General features: G+C 41.0%; 1 protein-coding gene across 3 annotated transcripts; it reads left to right on the top strand.

Moving 5' to 3' along the window:
• Positions 1 to 780: 780 nt before the first annotated feature.
• Positions 781 to 25924, top strand: LOC115169618 (EF-hand calcium-binding domain-containing protein 14). 3 transcript variants are annotated; one of them, XM_029725421.1, is made up of 10 exons: positions 781 to 1565; positions 7775 to 7920; positions 8170 to 8315; positions 8505 to 8603; positions 10459 to 10569; positions 11089 to 11178; positions 11526 to 11690; positions 14753 to 14885; positions 14989 to 15111; positions 25052 to 25924. In XM_029725421.1, the coding sequence occupies exons 1-10, from the start codon at positions 1387 to 1389 to the stop codon at positions 25228 to 25230; spliced, it is 1371 nt and encodes a 456-aa protein (XP_029581281.1). In that variant the 5' UTR covers positions 781 to 1386; the 3' UTR covers positions 25231 to 25924. The 3 variants fall into 3 exon arrangements, with proteins under 3 accessions (XP_029581281.1, XP_029581282.1, XP_029581280.1); XM_029725422.1 differs by having other exon boundaries at positions 7772 to 7920; positions 14753 to 14879; XM_029725420.1 differs by having other exon boundaries at positions 782 to 1565; positions 7772 to 7920.

Here is a 25924-nt window from a genome sequence, read left to right as displayed (position 1 = left end):
TACTGTATTTATTTATTTATCTTGCTCCTTTGCACCCCAGTATCTCTACTTGCACATTCATCCTCTGCACATCCTACCATTCCAGTGTTTAATTGCTATATTGTAATTTCTTCGCCACCATGGCCTATTTGTCTTACCTCTCCTATCCTACCTCATTTGCACATGCTGTATATAGATTTTTCTACTGTATTATTGATTGTATGTTTGTTTATTCCATGTGTAACTCTGTGTTGTTGTATGTGTCGAACTGCTTTGCTTTATCTTGGCCAGGTCGCAGCTGCAAATGAGAACTTGTTCTCAACTAGCCTACCTGGTTAAATAAAGGCGAAATATATATATATTTTTTTAATTATAATATATTTTTGTTTACATAAATTACATTTTATCAAAGCAAACGAATAGCGCTTTTATTGATAAATGTGATCTAGCAGAGGTAAATGGCAAATATTAACCATGTAAGCTGTCTATATTGCTTGTAATTGATATAAGTCAACATCTAAGTATTAAGTATTAAATATTTTTACGTAAATTGTTATGGCTGTATTGTTTTAAAAACCCAATAATGTTGTGGGTCCATCAGACCCGCGAACATTGGGTGAATAACAAAACATGAACACCACACAAGGGTTAAATGGTGGTATATAGGTGTAGGGTAAATTGGTGGTGCAATTTATTCCTTTCCCCTTTATTTTTGTTATCACAAAATGCAACGTGATTGACCACACACTCCGGCACAGTAGGTGGCGGCATGTACAACCAAATGTGCGAACGCAATGATAGCAAAGAAGAACATCAAGGAAGCTGCCAGTGTGGGCGGCTCTGTCAGATGTTCAACATCAAAACAACATTATTAGCGCGTCAGATGCATTTACGGCTGCACAGACATTTAAACCATTTTGGTTAGATGTATACTGTCTTGGAAGTGCTACTAAAAGTAACCTGATGTACAGCTTACACTGTATACCGTCTTTCGCTCAGTAGCTATCTCAAAATCGCCATTTTAACTTCTGGTTGTGCCTTGGGCGGTGGGTTGAGCGGCCAGTGTCAAAATAGCTGCTAGCTATTAGCTGGGTTGCTCACTATTTTAGACGTTGACCCAGTACAACGAGCTTTCAAAATATCATGCTAGCTGTCTAACAAGCTTAGCTACATGCTTGGTAGCTCATGGTAGTAGTTTCAAATTACGACGTTAGCTAGCTAACGTTAGCCAGGTAGCTAGTTAGCCAAGCGACTAGCTAGTTGGCTAACAACAAGCCTTATCAGATAATCAACTGTAGCACTGACTAGCTACCTAGAGGACTTTATACAACAACCAAACTGGATAAAACGTTGGATTTGGTCGGTTTTAAGTCGGGCTCAGCGGGTTCGCTGACCCCACAGAAGAGGATGAAGAAGAGGAAAGAACTCGATGCATTGATCGGACTTGGGGACAGTAAAAGGAAGAAAACCAAAAAGGGGTCCGGTCACAGGCTCCTCAGAACCGAGCCTCCACTAGACTCAGAATCCGAATCAAGCTCAGATGATGATGAATTCAGCAACCTTGGTACTGTCGCTGCTTTTGGAAAGTAAGTGATCGATCTAGCTACTTAGCCCCTGTGTATTTCCCGCTGACGCAACGTCAATTCCAAATATGTGACTGACTGCCTCAATTCGGTCTTATGTAGCAACATTTTAAATCGTTTATTTTTTTATTTTTACATATGATAAAAGTAGAGACTCAGAGCTACAACACGATATATAATAATACACTGCATTTGAGGAACAATGTGAAAGTTGATAAACTTGTAACCCCACTTTTGAGAAAATGTCCCTTAAATGTGTTGGTACACCTACTCGTGGCGCAGCGGTCTAAGGCACTGCATCTCAGTGCTATAGGCGTCACTACAGACTCTGGTTTGATTCCAGGCTATATCACAACCGGCAGTGATTGGGTGGCACAAAAAAAAAAAATCGTTAGGGTTTGGCCAGGGTAGGCCGTCATCTCAAATCCAAAATCAAATCTAGAATCGGCTTTCTATTTCGTAACAAAGCCACCTTCACTCACGCAGCCAAACTTACCCTAGTAAAACTGACTATCCTACCGATCCTCGACTTCGGCGATGTCATCTACAAAATAGTTTCCAATACTCTACTCAGCAAACTGGATGCAGTCTATCACAGTGCCATTCGTTTTGTTACCAAATCACCTTGTACCACCCACCACTGCAACCTGTATTCTCTAGTTGGCTGGCCCTCGCTACATATTCGTGCCAGACCCACTGGCTCCAGGTCATCTATAAGTCTATGCTAGGTAAAGCGCCGCCTTATCTCAGTTCACTGGTCACGATAACAACACCCACCCGTAGCACATGTTCCAGCAGGTATATTTCACTGATCATCCCCAAAACCAACACCTCATTTGGCCGCCTTTCCTTCCAGTTCTCTGCTGCCAGTGACTGGAACGAATTGCAAAAATTGCTGAAGCTGGAGACTTATATTTCCCTCACCAACTTTAAACATCAGCTATCTGAGCAGCTAACCGATCGCTGCAGCTGTACATAGTCCATCTGTAAATAGCCCACCCAATCTACCTACCTCATCCCCATACTGTTTTTATTTACTTTTCTGCTCTTTTGCACACCAGTATCTCATCATCTGCTCTTTTATCACTCCAGTGTTAATCTGCTAAATTGTAATTCTTTGCTACTATGGCCTATTTATTGCCTTATCTCCTCATGCCTTTTGCACACACTGTATATAGACTTTCTTTTTTTCTACTGTGTCATTGACTTGTTTATTGTGTTATTGGCTTGTTTATTGTTTATTCCATGTTATTCTATGTGTAACTCTGTGTTGTCTGTGTCACACTGCTTTGCTTTATCTTGGCCAGGTCGCAGTTGGAAATGAGAACTTGTTCTCAACTAGCCTACCTGGTTAAATGAAGGTGAAATAAAAAATAAATAAATTTAGAATGAGTTGTTAACTGATTTGCCTAGTTAAATAAAAAAAGTGCTCTTTGTCTACACCTGCTCAGCATCGTTCACACTAGAGGTCGACCGATTAATCGGCATGGCCTATTAATTAGGGCCGATTTCAAGTTTTCATAACTTGACGCCGATTACATTGCAATCCACGAGGAGACTGCGTGGCAGGCTGACCACCTTTTACGTGAGTGCAGCATCAAAAGGACCTTGTGGCTGCAAGGAGCCAAGGTAAGTTGCTAGCAAGCATTAAACTTATCTTAAAAAAGTCAATCTTCACATAATCACTAGTTAACAACACATGGTTGATGATATTACTAGGTTAACTAGCTTGTTCTGCATTGCATATAATCAATGCGGTGCCTGTTCATTTATCATTGAATCACAGCCTACTTCAACTTGATGATTTAACAAAAGCGCATTCACGAATAAAGCACATTCGTTGCACAAATGTACCTAACCATAAACATCAATGCATTTCTTAATCAATACACAAGCATATTTTTTTAAACCTGCATATGTAGATAAAAGAAATTCATGTTAGCAGGCGGTATTAACTATGGAAAGTGTGTCACTTCTCTTGCGTTCAGTGCAAGCAGAGTCAGGGTATATGCAGCAGTTTGGGCCGCCTGGCTCATGAACTGTTGAAAGGCCATTTATTCCTAACAAAGACTAATTCATTTGCCAGAATTTTACATAATTATGACATAACATTGAAGGTTGTGCAATGTAACAGTAATATTTAAACTTAGGGCTGCCACCCGTTCGATAAAATACGGAAAGGTTCTGTATTTCACTGAAAGAATAAACGTTTTGTTTCCGGAATTGACCATATTAATGACCAAAGGCTCGTATTTCTGTGTGTTTATTATATTATAATTAAGTATATGATTTGTTATTTGATAGAGCAGTCTGACTGAGCGGTGGTAGGCAGCAGCAGGCTCGTAAGCATTCATTCAAACAGCAGCTTTTAGCAATGCTGGGATGCACAGCCTGTTTATGACTTCAGCCTAATCTCGGGAGTTGATAGGCTTGGCAATACTAAAGCTCCTATAAGAACATCCAATAGTCAAAGGTATATGAAATGGAAATGGTATAGAGAGAAATAGTCCTATAATAACTACAACCTAAAACTTCTTAACTGGGAATATTGAAGACTCATATTAAAAGGAACCACCAGCTTTCATATGTTCTCATGTTCTGATCAAGGAACTTAAACGTTAGCTTTTTTTGCATGGCACATTGCACTTTTACTTTCTTCTCCCACACTGTGTTTTTTATTTTATATATATAAAAATTGTCCGGTTAATTGGTATCGGCTTTTTTTGGGTCATAATCGGCCGACTTCTTCTAGTTCACACACTCTAAAGCCTTAGCCCCACCCATCTCTTCAAAGATTCACATGTGAGCCCATATGCTAAATAGAGTGAGTAAGGTAGTGTAATAAACAACCAAAGATTTCAAGACTAAAAGTGGTGAAAGTAGTAGCCTACAATGAGAAAAAACTCCAGATAAAAATACACTTTATCTAGTCCTATATCCTAATCTGACTTTGGTGCAGGTCATGTTGTTCTTCACAAGTTTATTTGTCACATTCATAGGATATAGAGGTGGAAACAGTACAGTGAAATGGTTATTTGCGTAGTAGCAATATCAAAAATACAATATTTTTATCTGGACAATTTCTATCATTATTAGATGATGCTTACCCAGACACTAGGGGTGTGCCGAGTAGTCAGACAAAACCAGTATCGTAACGGATTTGGACAATTTTCTGGATACGATTATGATCCAAGTATATATATTTTTTTATTATCTATGATAAAAAAAATAAAAAATGTGGGTGCCAGCAAGCATGTTTCTCGTGTCAGTCAGACTTTCTAAACCAAACTGTACTGTCATTAAGTCAGTCATGTGCGTGGTCAAAACGCAACTGTCTAGTTTGCCTGTCTTCAAAGAGAAGGGCGGGCTGTACATTGATCCTGCTGCTCTGATTGGATATAGTGAAGCTGTATTTGTCCTGTACCACTCGCTTCATAATTTCACCGATCACTTTTCCTTGCATGTTTAGAGTCTGATCAATTAGATATCTGCTTCCTGCTACTATGATAAATCACATGGCGAGGACGTTTGATATCAAGCTGTCAATATGCATAATATCTAACAAGTGTGGCAAGGGTAGGGAAAAAAGATGAAACTAATGTACATTCTGACTTTAGTTGATTAGCTAAGTTCAATGTTAGCTAGCTAGCTAACATTAGGCAATGACTAGAAATGCAAATGGCTTACTGAGATACAAATAATATTACTACACAGATCATACACTTAACGTTAGCTAGCGAGCCAGCAAGCTCTAAAACTACGCTTTAACTTGCAATGAAAACAACTTTCTGACAAAATTAGAAACATATAATATATGAAATGTAGCTAGACTCTTACCCGTATACATGGATGAACGCTCCACGGCAGAACGTCTTTCCGTTTGGTTTGTAACTAGCAACTGCTTGTTTGGCCCGTTGTGTCAAGTCACTCCGGTTCACAGTGACCGTGTGCAAAAAGTAGTCCATCACAATGTTTTCCCACTGATCTTTGTCGATAGCGCCTGCTAAATTCTGGGCAGTTGATCCATAGCAACACCTTTGCAGTTCTCCATGGCTAACGTTATATCTTTCAAAAAGGCCACATTAGCAAGGATTATCTACACATGCTGAGCAGCTCATGTTATAGACAGAAGCGTGCTACGTGGCAGACCAATCCAAACTCATCTCTCGGCATGTCCAAGCCCATCCATTATCTCAGCCAATCATGGCTAGCAGGAAGGTTCCTGTCTTTTTCTGTGGCTAAACCAACTAGGCTCGTAATTCTGTTTTATTCGTATTACCAGATGGCATACAAGTTTGATATTAAGGCAGATGAAAGTTAACATGTTCCAGAAGGCATTTTTGTCCAAAAAAACACATACGCCTAGCTTCTTGAAACAGGTCACATAGGTCTATCAATGATGCATGTAGCCCTCCTTGATCATGACTCTTTGTTCCATTTACATTACACAAGTCATTGGACGAAGGCTTCTTCTGTACGGGGAAGTTTTGTCGAGCCCTGACGCTCGGCCTGAACATTAACACGCGTCACTTGCGGACCTTATTTTTCATATCAGTGAGAAATAATAAAACAAATGTTTAAAAAGGCTAAATTGATATATATATACCTTTTTATAAGGTTAAGGTTCCCACACGGTCATATTTCCATGTTACCATGTTACAGCGCTTTGTTTACGAAAACAGACGGAGGGCAGAGTGGACTATGTATGCCGTTGTCCACCATATGCGTTTTCTTTTGCCGGATGTCTAGCCAGCATTTTCCTTACTTGACGCTCATGTGCTTCAAGCTAGCTACAGTAGTTGGAGTCTGTCTGTCTGTGTACTTCCGATAGTACCACCACACGGTGAAGCAACGCACGAGTTGTCAATGGAGCAGTCCGCAAAGTTAGGGATGTCTCACTAGGCTGTGGTGGGTTCAGTGTACCGCAAGCGTTCAATACTTTCAAGTTGTGAGTTGCATTACCATGCAGTGGTACAAATGGAAGTTCGTAAAAGTTCCAATGGGTTGGCACCATACAGAGGCCAAATGATGATGACTTTTGTGTAGGTAGAGATGAGAAAATACCAGCTGACCGACTGGAAATTTGTCTGTTAAGAATGACGCTAGGACAATTCGTCATTACTACACTTGGTTAGTGAGCCCTGTTGGCTAGTTTTCATGAAACCAGCCAACCGAATGGCGTGCAAAATGAATACGTAATTTAGCAAGCTAGTGATTTGAAGTCAGTAATCTATATGGGAACAACCAGTTCAATTTATCAATGTTGCTAGAGATGGGTGACTGAAGAATAGAAACAAACTAGATTAATTGTTGTAATGTGTCCTTGTGCACACCTCGACAACCACTGTGATTATTATATGACCTTGTTGGTCATATATGAACATTTGAACATCTTGGCCATCTTCTGTTATAATCTCCACCCCGGCACAGCCAGAAGAGAACTGGCCACCACTCATAGCCTGGTTCCTCTCTAGGTTTCTTCCTAGGTTCTGGCCTTTCTAGGGAGTTTTTCCTAGCCACCGTGCTTCTATACCTGCATTGCTTGCTGTTTGGGCTATTAGGCTGGGTTTCTGTACAGCACTTTGTGACATCAGCTGATGTATGAAGGGCTTTATTAATAGATTTGATTGACCAGTCTGTTGGTAGCCCTGCAGTATATGAAACCAGTAGCTTGATGGGAGAATAACTTTAATCTGTTCTAATTATTAGCTTTGGTCGAACAGGGCGAAAATGATATACTCCGTGTACAGGAAAATGCGGGCTAGACATCCGGCAAAAACAACATAGGGCAAAACGCATGCGCATCTGGTAGACATGGCATAGTGCGGCACCCCCAACATAGCGTTGACAGACTGCTCCATTGACAATGGCAGCATATACTATGCTAATGAGCTATCTGTGTCTCCGAATGGAAGACGGACGCCACAAGCATGTTGTCACTGTGTTAAAACAGTGTACAGTAAGTGTGTACTTTGCATTTGTGAAATAATTTTGATGTGATATGAAAGTAGAGGGATTTATGTTTCTAGAACCGTATCGGAATTGAGAATCCATTCACGTTTAGATGGAGCCAATTCACCTCTGAACAGAACGTGTAAGGTCCTTGGACTATAAGGAGTAACGTTAGGCTCCTTTAGTCCATTATTTGGCTATGATGCATAAAGCTTGTGAATGTAAAATATTAATAAAAACTTTCTCATTCTACATAGAAGAAGTTACGTGAAGTGCTGCAATGTCTGCTATCCCTTGTTCCTGTTCATCATACTGGCTGCCTGTGTTACGGCTTGTGCCGGACTGATATGGATGCAGATTGCCCTGAAAGAAGATCTAGACTCCCTCAAAGAAAAGCTGCATACAAGTAAGCCATCAGACAAACACTGCAACCTGTCATTTGTCCCATGTCAATCTTTAGAAAAGGCCTTCAAGTTCAAGCATGAATTCAGCCACAATAGTACACACTATCCCACTTTACTTCGCAATAAGTAGTAGGCTAACCTTTGCACATCCATTGCTTATGGCTGAGTTTTACAATCACACAGCTCAGTGACTACAGTTTTAGTACATTGTATGTTTTTTTTTGTTTTTTTTATGCATATTTTCTCTACAGTGGAATCCGGCCAGAAGGTGTCATCACATGAAATACCAAAACTAAGTGAAGATCTGAAGACAAAGCAGAGAATGCTGGAGGATATTGAAAGTGGAGACAAGGGTCTGAACAAACTGTGGTCCAACCTTACAGAGATTAACAGAAAGGTAAAGTGTTAAAGGGAAAGTGATGTTATCTGTAGAACTATCTTGTTTTGTCATCTATCACCCCCATTGTTGTGAAATCTCTCACACCATAGCAGGTTAAATCAAGGTTCGGATTGTAGAGTGAAAGGGAAGTCTGTTTGCCATGTGTAATTGAATGTTCTGTGTTCTGGAATGCTTCTCTCTCATTAGATCAGTTTTCTGGACACTGCGGTGAACCATCTAAAGGCCAACATCAAATCAGCCTCAGACTTAATCAACCTTCCAACTACAGTTGAAGAGCTCCAAAAGGTAGATCTAAACTTGATCACTTCTGTGAAATATACAGAATGCAAGCATATGAAGCATAATTGAGACACAAAAGAGAGACAAGTAAGGTTTCTCATATGTACAGTTGAAGTCGGAAGTTTACATACATTTAGGTTGGAGTCATTAAAACTCATTTTTCAACCACTCCACAAATTTCTTGTTAACAAACTATAGTTTTGGCAAGTCGGTTAGGACATCTACTTTGTGCATGACACAAGTAATTTTTCCAACAATTGTTTGCAAACAGATTATTTCACTTATAATTCACCGTATCACAATTCCAGTGGGTCAAAACTTTACATACACTAAATTGACTGTGCCTTTAAACAGCTTGGAAAATACCAGAAAATGATGTCATGGCTTTAGAAGCTTCTGAAAGGCAAATTGACATAATTTGAGTCAATTGGAGGTGTACCTGTTGATGTATTTCAAGGACTACCTTCAAACAGTGCCCCTTTGCTTGACATCATGGGAAAATGAAAAGAAATCAGCCAAGACCTCAGAAAATAAATTGTAGACCTCCGCAAGTCTGGTTCATCCTTGGGAGCAATTTCCAAATGCCTGAAGGTACCACGTTCATCTGTACAAACAATAGTACGCAAGTATAAACCCCATGGGACTACGCAGCCGTCATACTGCTCAGGAAGGAGATGCATTCTGTCTCCTAGCGATGAACGTACTTTGGTGTGAACTGCAAATCAATCCCACAACAACAGCAAAGGACCCTGTGAAGATTCTGGAGGAAACGGGTACAAAAGTATCTATATCCACAGTAAAACGAGTCTATATATCAACATAACCTGTAAGGCCGCTCAGCAAGGAAGAAGACACTGCTCTAAAACCGCCATAAAAAATGCCAGACTACGGTTTGCAACTGCACATGGGGACAAAGATCGTACTTTTTGGAGAAATGTCCTCTGGTCTGATGAAACAAAAATAGAACTGTTTGGTCATAATGACCATCGTTATATTTGAAGGAAAAAGAGGGAGGCTTACAAGCCGAAGAACACCATCCCAACCGTGAAGCACGGGGGTGGCGGCGCTTTGCTGCAGGAGGGACTGGTGGACTTCACAAAATAGATGGCATTATGAGGGAGGAACATTATGTGGATATATTGAAGCAACATCTCAAGACATCAGTCAGGAAGTTAAAGCTTGGTTGCAAATGGGTCTTCCAAATGGACAATGACCCCAAGCATACTTCCAAAGTTGTGGCAAAATGGCTTAAGGACAACAAAGTCAAGGTATTGGAGTGGCCATCACAAAGCCCTGACCTCAATCCTATAGAACATGTGTGGGAAGAACTGAAAAAGCGTGTGGGAGCAAGGAGGCCTACAAACCTGACTCAGTTACACCAGCTCTGTCAGGAGGAATGGGCCAGAATTCACCCAACTTTATGTGGGAAACTTGTGGAAGGCTACCCGAAATGTTTGACCCGAGTTAAACAATTGAAAGGCAATGCTACCAAATACTAATTGAGTGTATGTAAACTTCTGACCCACTGGGAATGTGATGAAAGAAATAAAACATTCTCTCTACTATTATTCTGACATTTCACATTCTTAAAATAAAGTGGTGATCCTACCTGACCCAAGACATGGAATTTTTACTAGGATTAAATGTCAGGAATTGTGAAAAACTGAGTTTAAATGTATTTGGCTAAGGTGTATGTGAACTTCCGACTTCAACTGTATATTCAGAAGTATTTGCCATGTTTGTTTGCAATTATTCCCATAAATATTGCCCGGTATTCACCCACGGTCTATTGGGTTGTCATATTGCTATTAAAAAATGTTTATGCATCTGGAAAGTAAGGCTTAAAGGTTTTAATTTGCAGAGTGTGGCTACAATCGGCAGCACTTTAACCAGTGTGCAGCATGATGTCAAGACAATGCAGACGGCCCTTGAGGACCACAAGAAAGAAACAGACGAGCTAAAGAAGACCATGGTAAAGAACATAAAAATACTAGCTTCCTTTACACATCACTCTTTTCAGCTTGAACCTATGCCTGCTTTTAGTTCGTCCGAGCCAGTTAGCGGTACCAGTGTCCAAATGCATGAGCTGCAGAATGAACTAGATGACAGATTATACAACATCTAGACCAGTAGAAAGAAGTAACTGAGGTCAGTACACTAATCTATCATTGAACTAGCTACAGTTTTTAGTTGTTTTTGTTATAGTAGCCAGAACTAGCAACTCTCCCCACTGATTTGTTGTGCACCTTTTGAATGTTGTAGCAGATTATAGGTGAAATAAACATGGGGCCCTATGTTCAGTGTGTAGCATGGATGGGATTATCTGTGTGTGCGTGCGTCATCCACATTACATGAAACAATCTAACAGTATCCGCACAAGTGCTGATCCCTTTTTTGGCATATAAAATAGGCCAGCCTGCAAAGTGCATCTGGGTCAGTTTCTGTCAGATCAACTAAAGACTTGCTATTTTATTCTCTGTGGGCAAAATAGGATGCCGAGGCTAAAGAACCAAATGTGAAATCGACAGCCTCAGTTGAAAAAGAAACAAGCAACCGCTCATCAACATTAGCTCAAAACCAGGTACTGGTACACTACTCTTACAGTTGATCAACTCCATTCTCTTACCCTTTCAAAGCATTCCATTCATGAAGTGTAGAATACTGAGTATTCTTCTCATGGATTCATTTTCTCACACAAAAGTACTTTGTTGGGATAAAATAGAGCGTGGTTCATTTAATATGATTTTATATTATTATATTAAGTTTCTTTTACATTTTATATTCAGTTTCTTACATATTTATCTAATCAAACTGGACTGATGGTAGTACGGTTCAGTTCCTTAATCAAAAATTCATTTTTAACACATATGTCCATCAATCAGATTAAGAAATAATATATATTTGTTTGTTTGTGTGTTATTCTTACAGGATGTAACTCACCTGAGAGAGGTTGTGAGCGAGGTTAACAAGACCCAAGGGCTGTACCACTCCTGGACTGGTGACCAGATCCAGAATCTCCAAACCGCTGTGTCCAACCTCACTCAGAGGGTGTCTTCCATGGAGCAGGGCTCTCCCCAGACAACACCACACAGTGTGAGTAATGGCATTGATGGTGTAATGGGAATATTTACAATGAATAAATATTCAGTAATTTAAGACTTCAAAATGTATTCAACATTACAAATATTTATACGAATAACTCAAAAGTACTTTTTGGTTGATCTTATTTTTTTAGATGTGTCGTTTAGAACATTATAGTACTCTCTCAACGTGTCACATTTCCAGAGTGGGTGCTCTGCTACTTTTGAAGATGTGATCCATTTTATACATGATGAGTTTATTTCTAAAACGCTATATCCACCCATTTTTCACCTTTTTGTTCTTTTTTACCAGAAATGATTGCTTATGGGTATCTTCATTTATGTGTAAAATATTACTGTTTTCAGATATTTCATTCATAGATTGTGTGTTATAATGTTCTTTTGCAAAACGCTATATATCCATTGTTTAGCTGGAATGGAATATTTGTATATTTGACTGTGATATTTAGTTGTCTCAGCTAGCTATCTTAAGATGAATGCACAAACTAAGTGCCTCTGGATAAGAGCATCTGTTAAATTATTAAAATGTCTTACTGTAATTGATGATGATAATAATAATACAACATTTATAATAATATCGATGTCAAATGTATCATTTCTACAGTGCTTTATTAAAAATGTAGTTATGTGTTACATTTGACTGTGTAAAACCTAGCATTACTACTTATTTCTCTGAAAGTGAGGTGGCTACATATAGCGTTTTGCTAAAAAAATGTATTTGTCTCTGAAATGATTTCAAACAAATACACAACCCCATGCCATGATTCGATAGTGAAAAAACACACCAATCTCTTTCATTTCTTTAAACAATAAACATTTCTTAACATGGATATATTGCGTTTTGGAAAGAAACTCTACACCATAGAAATGTATATTTATAGGTCATCAACAAATCACCAGTAGAAGGAGTTCTCTTTGAATCCATTTTCCCATTCACTGTGGTGGTGCTCATAAAATGTATCATGACTTCAGAAGTACTGTAACAGAGTACCCACTCTGATAATTTGATGTACTTGTAGAGTATTGTTTAAAGTACATGTCTAAAAATTTACAAAATCATAAAGGGTACTTTTGAGATATTCATACACATTTTTACTAATGTAAAATACATTTGTGAAATTTTTTATTTCAGAATCTAGACATGCTCCATATTTTAGAGCACACCTATAAGGAGTATAATGACACCACGATGTCTGTATCATGTATGGTTCACGGATCATAGGGTCTTACAGAAGGCATGTATAGGTCTAAAAGGGGCCTAAAATGGCCACTTTCATCATGATTTTCTCATATGGTTTGTGATACAAATGTAAAAAGCATATCAAATAGCCTTCTTCCCAATGTGAGACTTGCCACAACAATCTGACAGGCGGAAAATATTTTTGGGCCTTCCTGCCGTGGAATCGCCCCATATTGTTTGTGGCAGCTGGCAAAGTCATTGTCTTTTGTTTTGACTTTGTACATGGTTCAAGCTTCTCAGGCTGAGGTTTAGAGGACATTTGTCACTTTCTGATTAGAATGTAAATGGCCTGTCTCCAAGAGGCTCGTTAGACATTTTTTCTTGTTCTGTTCTGGAGGTGTCTCTCTGTTGCAACTTGGAATAAACCGGATTTATTTCTGATTGAATTTATCAATGATTGCTCTCCTTTTGGTTCACCTTGAAATTCCTGTTACAGATGGTTCAGATTACATAGTCCTGTTATGGCACACAGACCGATAAGATACAGATTCAGAATGAGCTGTAGAAAGAGCTGCTTGCCAGCAGTGGCTTTTTGCCCAGATAAGAGGTACTGTTCTTACTGCACTGGAGTTGAGATGCATTTCAAATTGGGGCGTTCATGATTTATAGGTGTGCTCGCATGTATCACAATACCATCAATTATGCTATGATCACTTAAATGTAAAAAAAATAATCTACTGTGCATTCGGAAAGTATTCAGACCCCTAGACTTTCCACATTTTGTTACGTTACAGCCTTATTCTAAAATGAATTCAATTGTTTTTTTCCCCTCATCAATCTACACTCAATACCCCATTATGACAAAGCAAAAAAATATATATATTTTTTTTAAACAAAAAGTATTTAGACCCTTTACTCAGTACTTTGTTGAAGCATCTTTGCAGCGATTACAGCGTCGAGTCTTCTTGGGTATGACGCTACAAGCTTGGCACACCTGTATTTGGGGAGTTTCTCTCATTCTTCTCTGTAGATCCTCTCAAGCGCTGTGAAATTGGATTGGGAGCGTCGCTGCACAGCTATTTTCAGGTCTCTCCAGAGATGTTCGATCGGGTTGAAGTCTGGGCTCTGGCTGGGCCTCTCAAAGACATTCAGAGACTTGTCCCGAAGCCACTCCTGCATTGTTTTGGCTGTGTGCTTAGGGTCGTCCCGTTGGAAGTTGAACCTTCGCCCCAGTCTGAGGTCCTGAGCGTTCTGGAGCAGGTTTTCATCAAGGATCTATCTGTACTTTGCTCCGCTCATCTTTCCCTCGATCTTGACTAGTCTCCCAGTCCCTGCCGCTGAAAAACATCCCCACAACATGATGCTGCCACCACCATGCCTCACCGTAGGGATGATGCCAGGTTTCCTCCAGATGTGACGTTTGGCATTTCGGCCAAAGAGTTTAATATTGGTTCTCCATTTCACTGTCAACTCTGGGACCTTATCTAGACAGATGTGCGCCTTTCCAAATCATATCCAATCAATTGAATTTACCACAGGTGGACTCCAAGTTGTAGAAACATTTCAAGGATGATCAATGGAAACAGGATGCACCTGAGCTCAATTTCGAGTCTCATAGGGAAGGGTCTGAATACTTATGTAAATAAGGTATTTCAGTTTTTTACTTTTTAATAAATTTGCAAACATTTCTAATAACATGTTTTCTCTTTGTCATTATGGGGTATAGATTGTGTGTAGATTGATGAGGAAGAAAAATGTATTCAATCAATTTTAGAATATGGCTGTAACGTAACAAAATGTGGAAAAAGGGAAGGGGTCTGAATACTTTCTGAATGTACTGTATATAAAACAAAATTTACATTTCAACCTCTAAGGACCTGGTGGAGGTAGTTGAACCATTGCCTGTCAGTGGAGATGCAACAGAACCAGTAAAGGACCTGGTCACAGAGAGGGACACCAATGCAGATGGACTTAAAGCAGCAACTTCAGAAGCTACACATGGTATAAGTAAGACAAGAAAGCTTAATTGTCTATTACATTTTCATTAAAAAATAAGTACAGTGATGTACAATGTTACCTTTTGGATGACTTTGGCCTGTTCTTTCTCCAGAAAAATCCACAGGTTCAAAGCCAACGAAACGTCCATGGTTTTTGACTCCAAACCGCACCAAGAGAGAGTCTGGAACAGAAAGCTCAAAGACTGTGTCATTCCCTGGAGTCAGCTCTCTGAAAGGTATTGGATACGTTTTTAGTTATGAAGTTTAATATCTGTGATCATACATCACAATCTTAGTCATACGCAGTGGTGGAAAAAGTACCCAATTGTCATAGTTGAGCAGGGGTGAATGTAAGTCGGTCCGGTATGGTGTCCCGGCAAAATAAATAGTGGGGGTACTCCGTACCGGTAAAACATGAGCCTATCACAATTAATATAACATGCCCAAAAAACTATAGGCTATTACACCCTTATTTAACATTACTGTATGTCAGCCGCATGGAAAAATGTGCGAATGAACTGGAAACCGTGTGGTATACCCTGTAAATTGAGTTGTGGTTCGAGGAGAACACTTACATTTTGTCAAGTCGGAGATGAGTGGCCAAGACCGAGGTGTGCGTGGACAACAGTGGATGCATCAATTCATGTTACAAGTGTAGGCCTAATGACAATCGCAGAATGTAGCCTACAGGAGTACCTTTAAGTGATTGTTTGACAATCAGATGAAAACATGACTGGTTGTGTTTACGCCACCTTAAAAGGCATAGGCGGGGTGTCCATAAGGCTAGGGGAAGCTAAGCTTTCCCTAAAGTAAATAGAATTAAATAGCCAATATTAGCTTACTCCTGTCTATACAGAAATAAATAAAATCACTCAAAATAGGCTACTACACCAGTAAAAACAGGATCTGATTCCACGCTTAAAGATTGCTTTGATCACGTGGACTGGGATATGTTCCGGATAGCGTTGAACAACAACATTGATGTATACGCTGATTTGGTGAGCGAGTTTATTAGCAAGTGATGTTGTACCCACGGCGACTATTAAAACCTTCCCCAACCAGAAACCGTGGATTGATGGCAGCATTCGTGCAAAACTGAAAGCGTGAACCACTGCTTTTAATCAGGGCAAGGCCACCGGAAACATGACCGAATACAAACAGTGTAGCTAGTCCCTCCGCAAGGCAATCAAACAAGCTAAGCGTCAGTATAGAGACAAAGTGGAGTTGCAATTCAATGGCTCAGACACGAGAGGTATTTGGCAGGGTCTACAGTCAATCACGGACTACAAAAAGAAAACCAGCCCCGTTGCGGACCCCGATGTCTTGCTCCCAGACAAACTAAACAACTTCTTTACTCGCTTTGAGGACAATACAGTGCCACCGACACGGCCCGCTACCAAAACCTGTGGGCTCTCCTTCACCGCAGCCAACGTGAGTAAAACATTTAAACGTGTTAACCCTCGCGAGGCTGCTGGCCCAGACGACATCCCTAGCTGTGTCCTCAGAGCATGCGCAGGCCAGCTGGCTGGTGTGTTTACGGACATATTCAATCAATCCCTGTCCCAGTCTGCTGTTTCCACATGCTTCAAGAGGGCCACCAGTGTTCCTTTTCCCAAGAAAGCTAAGGTAATTAAGCTAAACGACTATCACCCCGTAGCACTCACTTCCGTCATCATGAAGTGCTTTGAGAGACTAGTCAAGGATCATATCACCTCCACCCTACCTGACACCCTAGACCCACTCTAATAGGTCCACAGACGACGCAATCGCAATCACACTGCCCTAACCCATCTGGACAAGAGGAATACCTATGTAAGAATGCTGTTCATTGACTACGGCTCAGCATTTAACACCATTGTACCCTCCAAACTTGTCATTGAGCTTGAGATTCTGGGTCTCGACCCCCGCCCTGTGCAACTGGGTCCTGGACTTTCTGACGGGACGCCCCCAGGTGGTGAGGGTAGGAAACATCTCCACCCAGCTGATCCTCAACACATGGGCCCCACAAGGGTGCGTTCTCAGCCCTCTCCTGTACTCCCTGTTCACCCATGACTGCGTGGCAATGCACGCCTCCAACTCAATCATCAAGTTTGCAGACGACACTACAGTGGTAGGCTTGATTACCAACAATGACGAGACGGCCTACAAGGAGGAGGTGAGGGCCCTCGGAGTGTGGTGTCAGAAAAATAATCTCACACTCAACATCAACAAAACAAAGGAGATGATCGTGGACTTCAGGAAACAGCAGAGGGAGCACCCCCCTATCCACATCGACGGGACAGTAGTGGAGAAGGTGGAAAGTTTTAAGTTCCTCGGCGTACACATCATGGATAAACTGAAATGGTCCATTCACACAGACAGTGTGGTGAAGAAGGCGCAACAGCGCCTCTTCCATCTCAGGAGGCTGAAGAAATTTGTGTGTAAAAGGTAGTTGTTGTGAAATTGTTAGATTACTTGTTAGATATTACTGCATGGTCGGAACTAGAAGCACAAGCATTCCGCTACACTCACATTAACATCTGCTAACCATGTGTATGTGACCAATAACATTTGGTTTGATCACCAATCCATGGCTCTCTCTCCTGTCACATATAATCGCTTCCCTGCACTCAACACATTCCAAGCTTAGTTGTGCACACTATATACCTTCCTCCAATAACCATTATCTTCTGGTGTAGACCCTCTAAACCTCAGCACTCCATCAGTTACCTGAATAAGTATATTTTCATATTCTCAGAACCCAACAACTGGATGCGTCTCAATCCACTGCATCCACCAATGTTGCACTTCCACATCTGATGTGAAAGGTGACAAAGCAAGAGCAGTGTTTCAGACCATGAGACGTCCTGAAAATCGTCTTTCTCACAAAATTGTATGTAGTGTCCGAACGGTTTGGCCTGCAAACTATTACGAACAAGATGGTGTTCTCCGTTTTGCTCTACAACCCCCACAAGCGTCTTGGCACTTGTCTGAAGTCGGGAACAGCAAATCTGCCAACTTCTGTCTGTTGCATCTGAACAGTTTGGGCTACACACTAATATGACCCCTCTTTGGAAAGGTGAGGCTCCCACAGGCCTCACAAGACTTGTCTAAAGGTCCCCCGGTACCAGTTGAAAAATGTATATATGGAGATAGTTTAGTGCCAAAATTAATCATAATTAAAAACATGTTTCCTGATCTTTCTTAAAAGTATGTGGACACATGCTTGTCGAACATCTCATTCCAAAATCATGGGCATTAATATGGAGTTGGTCCCCCCTTTGCTGCAATAACAGCCTCCACTCTTCTGGAAAGGCTTTCCATTAGATGTTGGAACATTGCTGCGGGGACTTGCTTCCATTCAGCCACGAGCATTAGTGAAGTCGGACACTGATGTTGGGTGATTATGCCCGGCTCGCAGTCGGCGTTCCAATTCATCCCAAAGGTGTTCGATGTGGTTGAGGTCAGGGCTCTGTGCAGGCCAGTCAAGTTCTTCCACACCGATCTCAACAAACAATTTCTGTATGGACCTCTCTTTATGCGTGGGGGCAAACAGGAAAGGGCCTTACCCAAATTGTTGCCACAAAGTTGGAAGCACAGAATCGTCTAGAATGTCATTGTATGCTGTAGCATTAAGATTTCCCTTTACTGGAACCAAGGGGCCTATCCAAAACCATGAAAAACAGCCCCAGACTATTCCTCCTCCACCAAACGATGCTTGGCATTGCTCATGGTGATCTTAGGCTGGTGTGCGGCTAATCTGCCATGGAAACCCAATTCATGAAGCTCCCAACGAACAGTTATTTTGCTGACGTTGCTTCCAGGGGCAGTTTGAAACTCAGTAGTGAGTGTTGCAACTGAGGACAGAAGATTTTTTCGTGATACGAGCTTCAGCACTCGGTGGTCCCATTCTGTGAGCTTGTGTGGCCTACCACTTTGCAGCTGAACCGTTGTTGCTCCTAGACGTTTCCACTTCACAATAACAATACTTAAAGTTGACCGGGGCAGCTCTAGCAGGGCAGACATTTGACTAACTGACTTGTTGGAATGGTGGCATCCTATGACGGTACGACATCAAAAGTCACTGAGCTTTTCAGAAAGGCCATTCTACTGCCAATGTTTGTCTATGGCTGTGTGTTCGATTTTATACACGTCTCAGCAACGAGTGGCTGAAATAGCCTAATCCACTAATTTGAAGGGGTGTCCACATACTTTTGTATTTACATTGCATTTGGAAAGTATTCCGACCTCTTGACTTGTTCCACATTTTGTTACGTTTCAGCCTTATTCTAAAATGGATTAAATTCAATCTACACATAATTCCCCATAAAGACAAAGCAAAAAAAAAAAGTTTTTTAGACATTTTTGCAAATGAATAAAGGAAAATGTATTTACATAAGTATTCAGACCTTTTACTCAGTACTTTGTTGAAGCACCTTCGGCAGGAATTACCACCTCGAGTCTTCTTGAGTATGACGCTACAAGCTTGGCACACCTGAATGTGGGGAGTTATTCCCATGCTTCTCTGCAGATCCTCTCAAGCTCTGTCAGGTTGGATGGGGAGCGTCGCTGCACAGCTATTTTCAGGTCTCTCCAGAGATGTTCGATCGGGTTCATGTCCGGGCTACTTAAGGACATTCAGAGACTTGTCCCGAAGCCACTCTTGTGGGTTTTTGGCTGTGTGCTTAGGGTTGTTGTCCTGTCCTGTCTGAGGTCCTGAGCGCTCTGGAACAGGTTTCATCAAGGATCTCTCTGTACTTTGCTCCCTTCATCTTTCCCTTGATCCTTACTAGTCTCCCAGTCCTTGCAGCTGAAAAACATCCCCACAGCATGATGCTGCCACCACCATGCTTCACTGTAGGGATGGTTTCATGTTTCCTCCTGACGTCACTTCCCTGACCAAGGACCTTCTCCCCCGATTGCTCAGTTTGGCCGGGCGGCCAGCTCTAGGAAGATTCTTGGTGATCCAAACTTCTTCCATTTAAGAATGATGGATTCCACTGTGTTCTTGGGGACCTTCAATGCTGCAGACATTTTTTGGTACCCTTCCCCAGATCTGTGACTCAACACAATCCTGTCTCAGGGCTCTACGGACAATTTCTTTGACCTAATGGCTTGGTTTTAGCTCTGACATGCACTGTCAACTTATATAGACAGGTGTGGCTTTCCAAATCATGTCCGATCAACTGAATTTACCACAGGTGGACTCCAATCAAGTTGTAGACGCATCTCAAGGATGATCAATCGAAACGGGGTGCACCTGAGCTCAATTTCGAGTTTCATATAGCAAAGGGTTTGAATACTTATGTAAATAACATTTTCTTTTTTGTTTTTAATGAATTCATTTTAAAAACCTGTTTTAGCTTTGTCATTATGTGTGTAGATTGATGAGAGGGGAAAAAATATTGAATCCATTTTATAATAAGGCTGTAACGTAATAAAACGTGGAAAAAGTCAAGGGGTCTGAATACTTTCCGAGTGCACTATTAGGGTTGCAACGTGTTGGAAACTTTCCGGTAAATTTCCATGTGATGTTAAGCCCGGAAATTTGGGGAATTTTGCTTAAATTTATCACAAGTTAGCTTATAACAGTGAACCTTTTTTTGTGAGATACACAAGGCAATTCTAGGTTTTGTGGCATTTTTTGGTTAAACTATCCCTAGTTCAATGGAATTGCAACCCTCATGCATTCTTCCATTACATGTGCAGCGCACTCTTCCGTCAAGTACAGTTGAAGTTGGAAGTTTAAATACACCTTAGCCAAATACATTTAAACTCGGTTTTTCATCATTCCTGACATTTAATCCTAGTAAAAATACCCTGTATTAGGTCAGTTAGGATCACCACTTTATTTTAAGAATGTGAAATATCAGAATAATAGTAGTGATTTATTTCAGCTTTTATTTCTTTCATCACATTCCCAGTGGGCCAGACGTTTACATACACTCAATTAGTATTTGGTAGCATTGCCTTTAAATTGTTTAACTTGAGTCAAACGTTTCGGGTAGCCTTCCACAAGCTCCCCACATAAAGTTGGGTGAATTTTGGCCCATTCCTCCTGACAGAGCTGGTGTAACTGAGTCAGGTTTGTAGGCCTCCTTGCTCGCGCAAGCCTTTTCAGTTCTGCCCACAAATCTTCTATGGGATTGAGGTCAGGGCTTTGTGATGGCCACTCCAATACCTTGACTTTGCTGTCCTTAAGCCATTTTGCCACAACTTTGGAGGTGTATTTGGGGTCATTGTCCATTTGCGACCAAGCTATCTGATGTGTGGAGACATTTCACTGCAGCTAATGTAGAAGGAAAAGTTGTGTACATTTGCAAATACTGTGCCGAATCGTATGTGAAGAATGCAACAAAGATGCTGAATCATCTGGCCAAGTGCATAAAGTTCCCTCAGCACTCACAACAAGCAACCTCTGACAAAAATTCCCTCTACTTCTATTCAAGGTGAAAATGATGAATCAGACACCTTATCGATAGCAACAGCTCATGGTCCTCTTTGGAATCAAGTTTTTTTGACTCGCTGATGAATGTCTTGCTCGAGCTGTGTATGCAACTGGTTCACCTCAGATGCTCACAGGCAATGTGTATTGGAAGAGATTTCTGAATGTTCTTCGCCCAGCATACACCCCTCCAACCAGACATGCTTTATCTACTCATTTGCTGGATGCAGAGTTCAACAGAGTTCAAGTGAAGGTCAAGCAAATCATCGAGAAGCAGATTATATTGCAATCATCTCTGATGGGTGGTCGAATGGTTGTGGGCAAGGAATAATTAACTACATCATCTCCACCCCTCAACCAGTATTCTACAAGAGCACAGACACAACAGATACACTGGTCTCTACATTGCAGATGAGCTGAAGGCAGTCATCAATGACCTTGGACCACAAAAGGTATTTGCACTGGTGACAGACAATTCTGCGAACATGAAGACTGCTTGGTCTAAAGTGGAGGAGTCCTACCGTCACATCACACCCATTGGCTGTGCTGCTCATGCATTGAATCTGCTCCTCAAGGACATCATGGCACTGAAAACAATGGATACAATCTACAAGAGAGCCAAGGAAATGGCTAGGTATGTGAAGGGTCATCAAGTTATAGCAATAGTCTTCCTCGCCAAGCAAAGTGAGAAGAATAAGAACACTACATTGCAGCTGCCCAACAACACTCGTTGGGGTGGTGGTGTCATCATGTTTGACAGTCTCCTGGAGAGGAAGGAGTCTCTCAAAGAAATGGCCATATCACAGTCTGCTGAGATCCTCCTGGATGATGTATTTTGGGAGAGAGTGGTAAGCAGCCTGAAACTCTTGAAACCTATAGCAGTAGCCATTGCACGGCTTGAGGGAGACAATGCCATCCTGTCTGATGTTCAGACTCTGCTTGCAGATGTAAGAGAAGAAATCCATACTGCCCTGCTCACTTCACTGTTGCTCCAAGCAGAGGAAACTGCAGTTATGAAATACATCAAAAAGCGTGAAGACTTCTGCCTGAAGCCCATTGTTGGACCCCAAGTATGCTGGCAAGAGCATCCTGTCTGGTGCAGAGATCAACAAGGCCTATGGTGTCATCACTACCGTGTCTCGCCACTTTCTTGGCAGTCTGGCAAAGTACACTTCCAAGCAAGGGCTTTGGGATGGAGATGCAATATGGCAGTCGTGCCAACATATCTCATCAGCCACCCGGTGGAAGGGTCTTTGTGGATCTGAGGCTCTTTCCCCTGTTGCCTCATCATCCTCCAAATCCCACCAACATCAGCCACCTCAGAGTGCAACTGGTCCTTGTTTGGGAACACGCACACCAAAGCATGCAACAGGCTGACCAATACAAGGGTTGAAAAATTGGTGGCCATCTGGCCAAATTAGAGATTTTGAGGCTGACAGCATGCCATCCTCAACAGGGTTGGAAAGTCACAGTGAAGATGAAACCTCAGTCTTATGTTCAAGAGGTGGACATTGAGGAGGTCCAGGGAGAAGACATGGAAGCCTGAGAGGAAGACAACCAAAGCTTTAGTTTCTAGACTATCATTTTACAGATGTATGTTGAAAACGTTTTTAGGAGATGCGATGGATCATTGGGGATCATTCAATATTCCCTTTCTTTTGTTGTTCAGTGAAATCATCCCATGTGAAGAGACTACTCGTTTAATTAAAGTTCAATTTGTAACTAAATTGTTTTTTTTATTTCTATTGGAAGGTTTTAATCATTTGCAATTATGTCTAATTATAATAAGGTAAATGTTTCATGTTTCGTTCTCCATATGATATAAGTATATCCAATGCAAAAAAAATCTACATTTTAAATGTATTAATATTAATTTGCATATATTTCCATTAATTCCCATGGAAAGTTTCCACCTCTGAATATTCCCCAAAATGTGCATCTCTCAGACACTTCAGAATAAACATCCTTTTGATTTTTTGGGTGGGGGGGCTATCTGTTGTTCTATGTGTTTGTATGGGCTAATGGAAAAAGTTTATATTTTAAAATTCAAAAAACAGTAAGTAAGGCCAACATTGTAACATTGTTTTTTTTTCTTCATATTATTAAATTCTAAATCAAATCTCAAAATGATCCTTGTTATGACCTTCATAATACGCTTCCATATAGCTCATTAGTAGAACCCCTCTCCCCTGGATTAGACAGGGCTTAGACTGCTATGGATTTTTAATAGAAAATGACTCAAGTGAAAGTCACCCAGTAAAATACTACTTGAGTAAAAGTCTTAAAGTATTTGGTTTTAAATATACTTAAGTGTCCAAATTAAAGGTATAAATCATTTCCATTTCCTCATATTAAGAAAACCAGACGGCATGTTGTTTTTTTAGCCAGGGGCACATTCCAACGCATAATTTACAAAGTATTTGTGTTTAGTGAGTCCGATAGATCAGCGGTAGTAGGGATGACCAGGTATGTTCTCTTGAGTGTGTAAGTTGCATTTTCCTATCCTGCTAAGCATTCAAAATGAAATGAGTACTTTTGGGTGTTAAGGAAAATGTATGGTGTGAAAAGTACAAGGTTATCCACCTGACCAGTGTGGCATATTAACAAGCTGATTAAACAGCATTATCATTACACAGGTGCACCTTGTGCTGGGGAGAATTAAAGGCCACTCTAACATGCCGTTTTGTCACACAACACAATGTCACAAATGTCTCAAGTTTTGAGGGAGAGTGCAATTGGTATGCTGACTGCAAGAATGTTCACTAGAGCATTGAATATTAATTTCTCTACCATAAGCCGCCTCCAATGTCGTTTTAGAGAATTTGGCAGTACCTCCAACCGGCCTCACAGCCGCAGACCACATGTAACCACGCCAGCCCAGGACCTCCACATCCCGCATCTTCACCTGTGGGATCTTCTGAAACCAGCTACTCGGACAGCTGATGAAACTGGGTTTGCACAACCGAGGAACTTATGCACAAACTGTCAGAATCCGTCTCAGGGAAGCTCATGGGCGTGCTCGTTGTCCTCACAAGGGTCTTGACCTGACTGGAGTTCGCCGTCGTAACTGACTTAAGTGGGAAAATGCTCACCTTCGATGGCCACTGGCACACTGGAGAAGTGTGCTCTTCACAGATAAATCCTGTTTTCAACTGTACTGGGCAGATGGCAGACAGCGTCGTGTGGGCGAGCGGTTTGCCAATGTCAACGTTGTGAACCGAGTGCCCCATGTTGGCAGTGGTTTTATGGTATAGGCAGGCATAAGCTATGGACAACAAACACAATTGCATTTTATCACTTAACCACCATGAAGTTCATTTTATTTAATCTGTCTATAAACTCTTAATGTGTTTCATGCGGTAGTGGTAGTACAACGTAGTATTTCATCCTGTGACTCCAAGTTTTCTTCAACATGGTTTATGATATCAATATTTGCACATAAAGGAGTTTCCAAGACAATTGATGCATAATGATTTTTTCGACACACAGATCCCACCATGTCGAACGAACAAATTCTCTCTCAAATTCTCTCTCGACATTTGACATTGTACCGACACTTCCTGTTTCCATCACGCCTGTCATTTTTTTTTATACTGCATGACTTGACTCACATAAAAACTGTGGATGGAAACGTGCTTGTTTACAGAGTATCCTGCATACATACACAAGGAGAAATGCAGCTGTAAAAGTCAGATTGCATTTTATTTTGTGGTCAATTAACAATTACCTGAAACCTCTTCTACTTCCAATAGATCTCAAAGAGCTCTTTGAGCGCTCGGGTACCGACCCCGCCTCTCAGGGAATGTCTTACCAAGTCCTGAGGAAATTCTTTGACACAGCAACGCCAGACCCCCATAGCCTGGAACGCTATGACAAAGACGGGGACCAGAGGTTCTCACTGGCTGAAATGAAAGCTGCTGCAGGTCTGTGAGAAGAGGAGTGTCAGAGGCAGCAGTGGAAGGAGAAGAGGTCTCTGGTGTGTGTGTGGAGTGCCACACAGTAAAGACGGTTGCACTTTTATTGAACTGAGTATTTAATAACAAACTGAATGTGGAACAGTAGCACTGGTATCCCCCCCGCCCCTTACACACCTTACTGGTCCTACACGCCTACGCTAGAGTAAGCAACACAGATCCAAGCTTTGATATTTCTTATTATTTTCCAAAACAGTTCACAAAATTGTACTTTTCAGAAAAAAATGTTTTATTCATTTATGACCAGTTGATGTCAAATGAATTGTTGAGAAAGGTCAAAATATCACTTATTGTAATGTAGTTCCTACCACACACACACACACTCCCATTTTAGATCAGTTCAGATCGTATTTTCTGTCTTTATCCATTTTGTTTTAAGTCTTGAGTTATTTTCTGCATTCTTATTTTGAATTTTAATGTAACACAGAGACTGTAGACATATCCTTAACCCAACCATAGTTTATTTTTAAGTTGTTTTTAAGTCTGCAATATTTGAAGGGCTATAAACACACACTTTTAACTAGTTCAGAATGAATCATGTTGAAATATTAACTCCTGAAGCATATGTAGCAATAATACAATGTAAATTAGCTTATACCAATGGACTATAGTGATCACTTCAATTTGCAGTATATTCAGTACCAGTCAAAA

The sequence above is a fragment of the Salmo trutta genome, chromosome 31, assembly GCF_901001165.1.
Source record: "Salmo trutta chromosome 31, fSalTru1.1, whole genome shotgun sequence".
Classification (NCBI taxonomy): Eukaryota; Metazoa; Chordata; class Actinopteri; order Salmoniformes; family Salmonidae; genus Salmo; species Salmo trutta.
Note: the sequence above shows the minus strand (reverse complement) of the source record. Positions and strands in the feature narration are given on the sequence as shown.

Bases quoted from the DNA above. Each gene is read 5' to 3' on its own strand.
- LOC115169618 (XM_029725420.1), top strand. From the start codon at position 1,387: ATGAAGAAGAGGAAAGAACTCGATGCATTGATCGGACTTGGGGACAGT. The intron at 1,566-7,771 runs GTAAGTGATCGA...CATTCTACATAG, and splicing joins ACTGTCGCTGCTTTTGGAAA to AAGAAGTTACGTGAAGTGCT. The intron at 10,570-11,088 runs GTAAAGAACATA...TGGGCAAAATAG, and splicing joins ACGAGCTAAAGAAGACCATG to GATGCCGAGGCTAAAGAACC.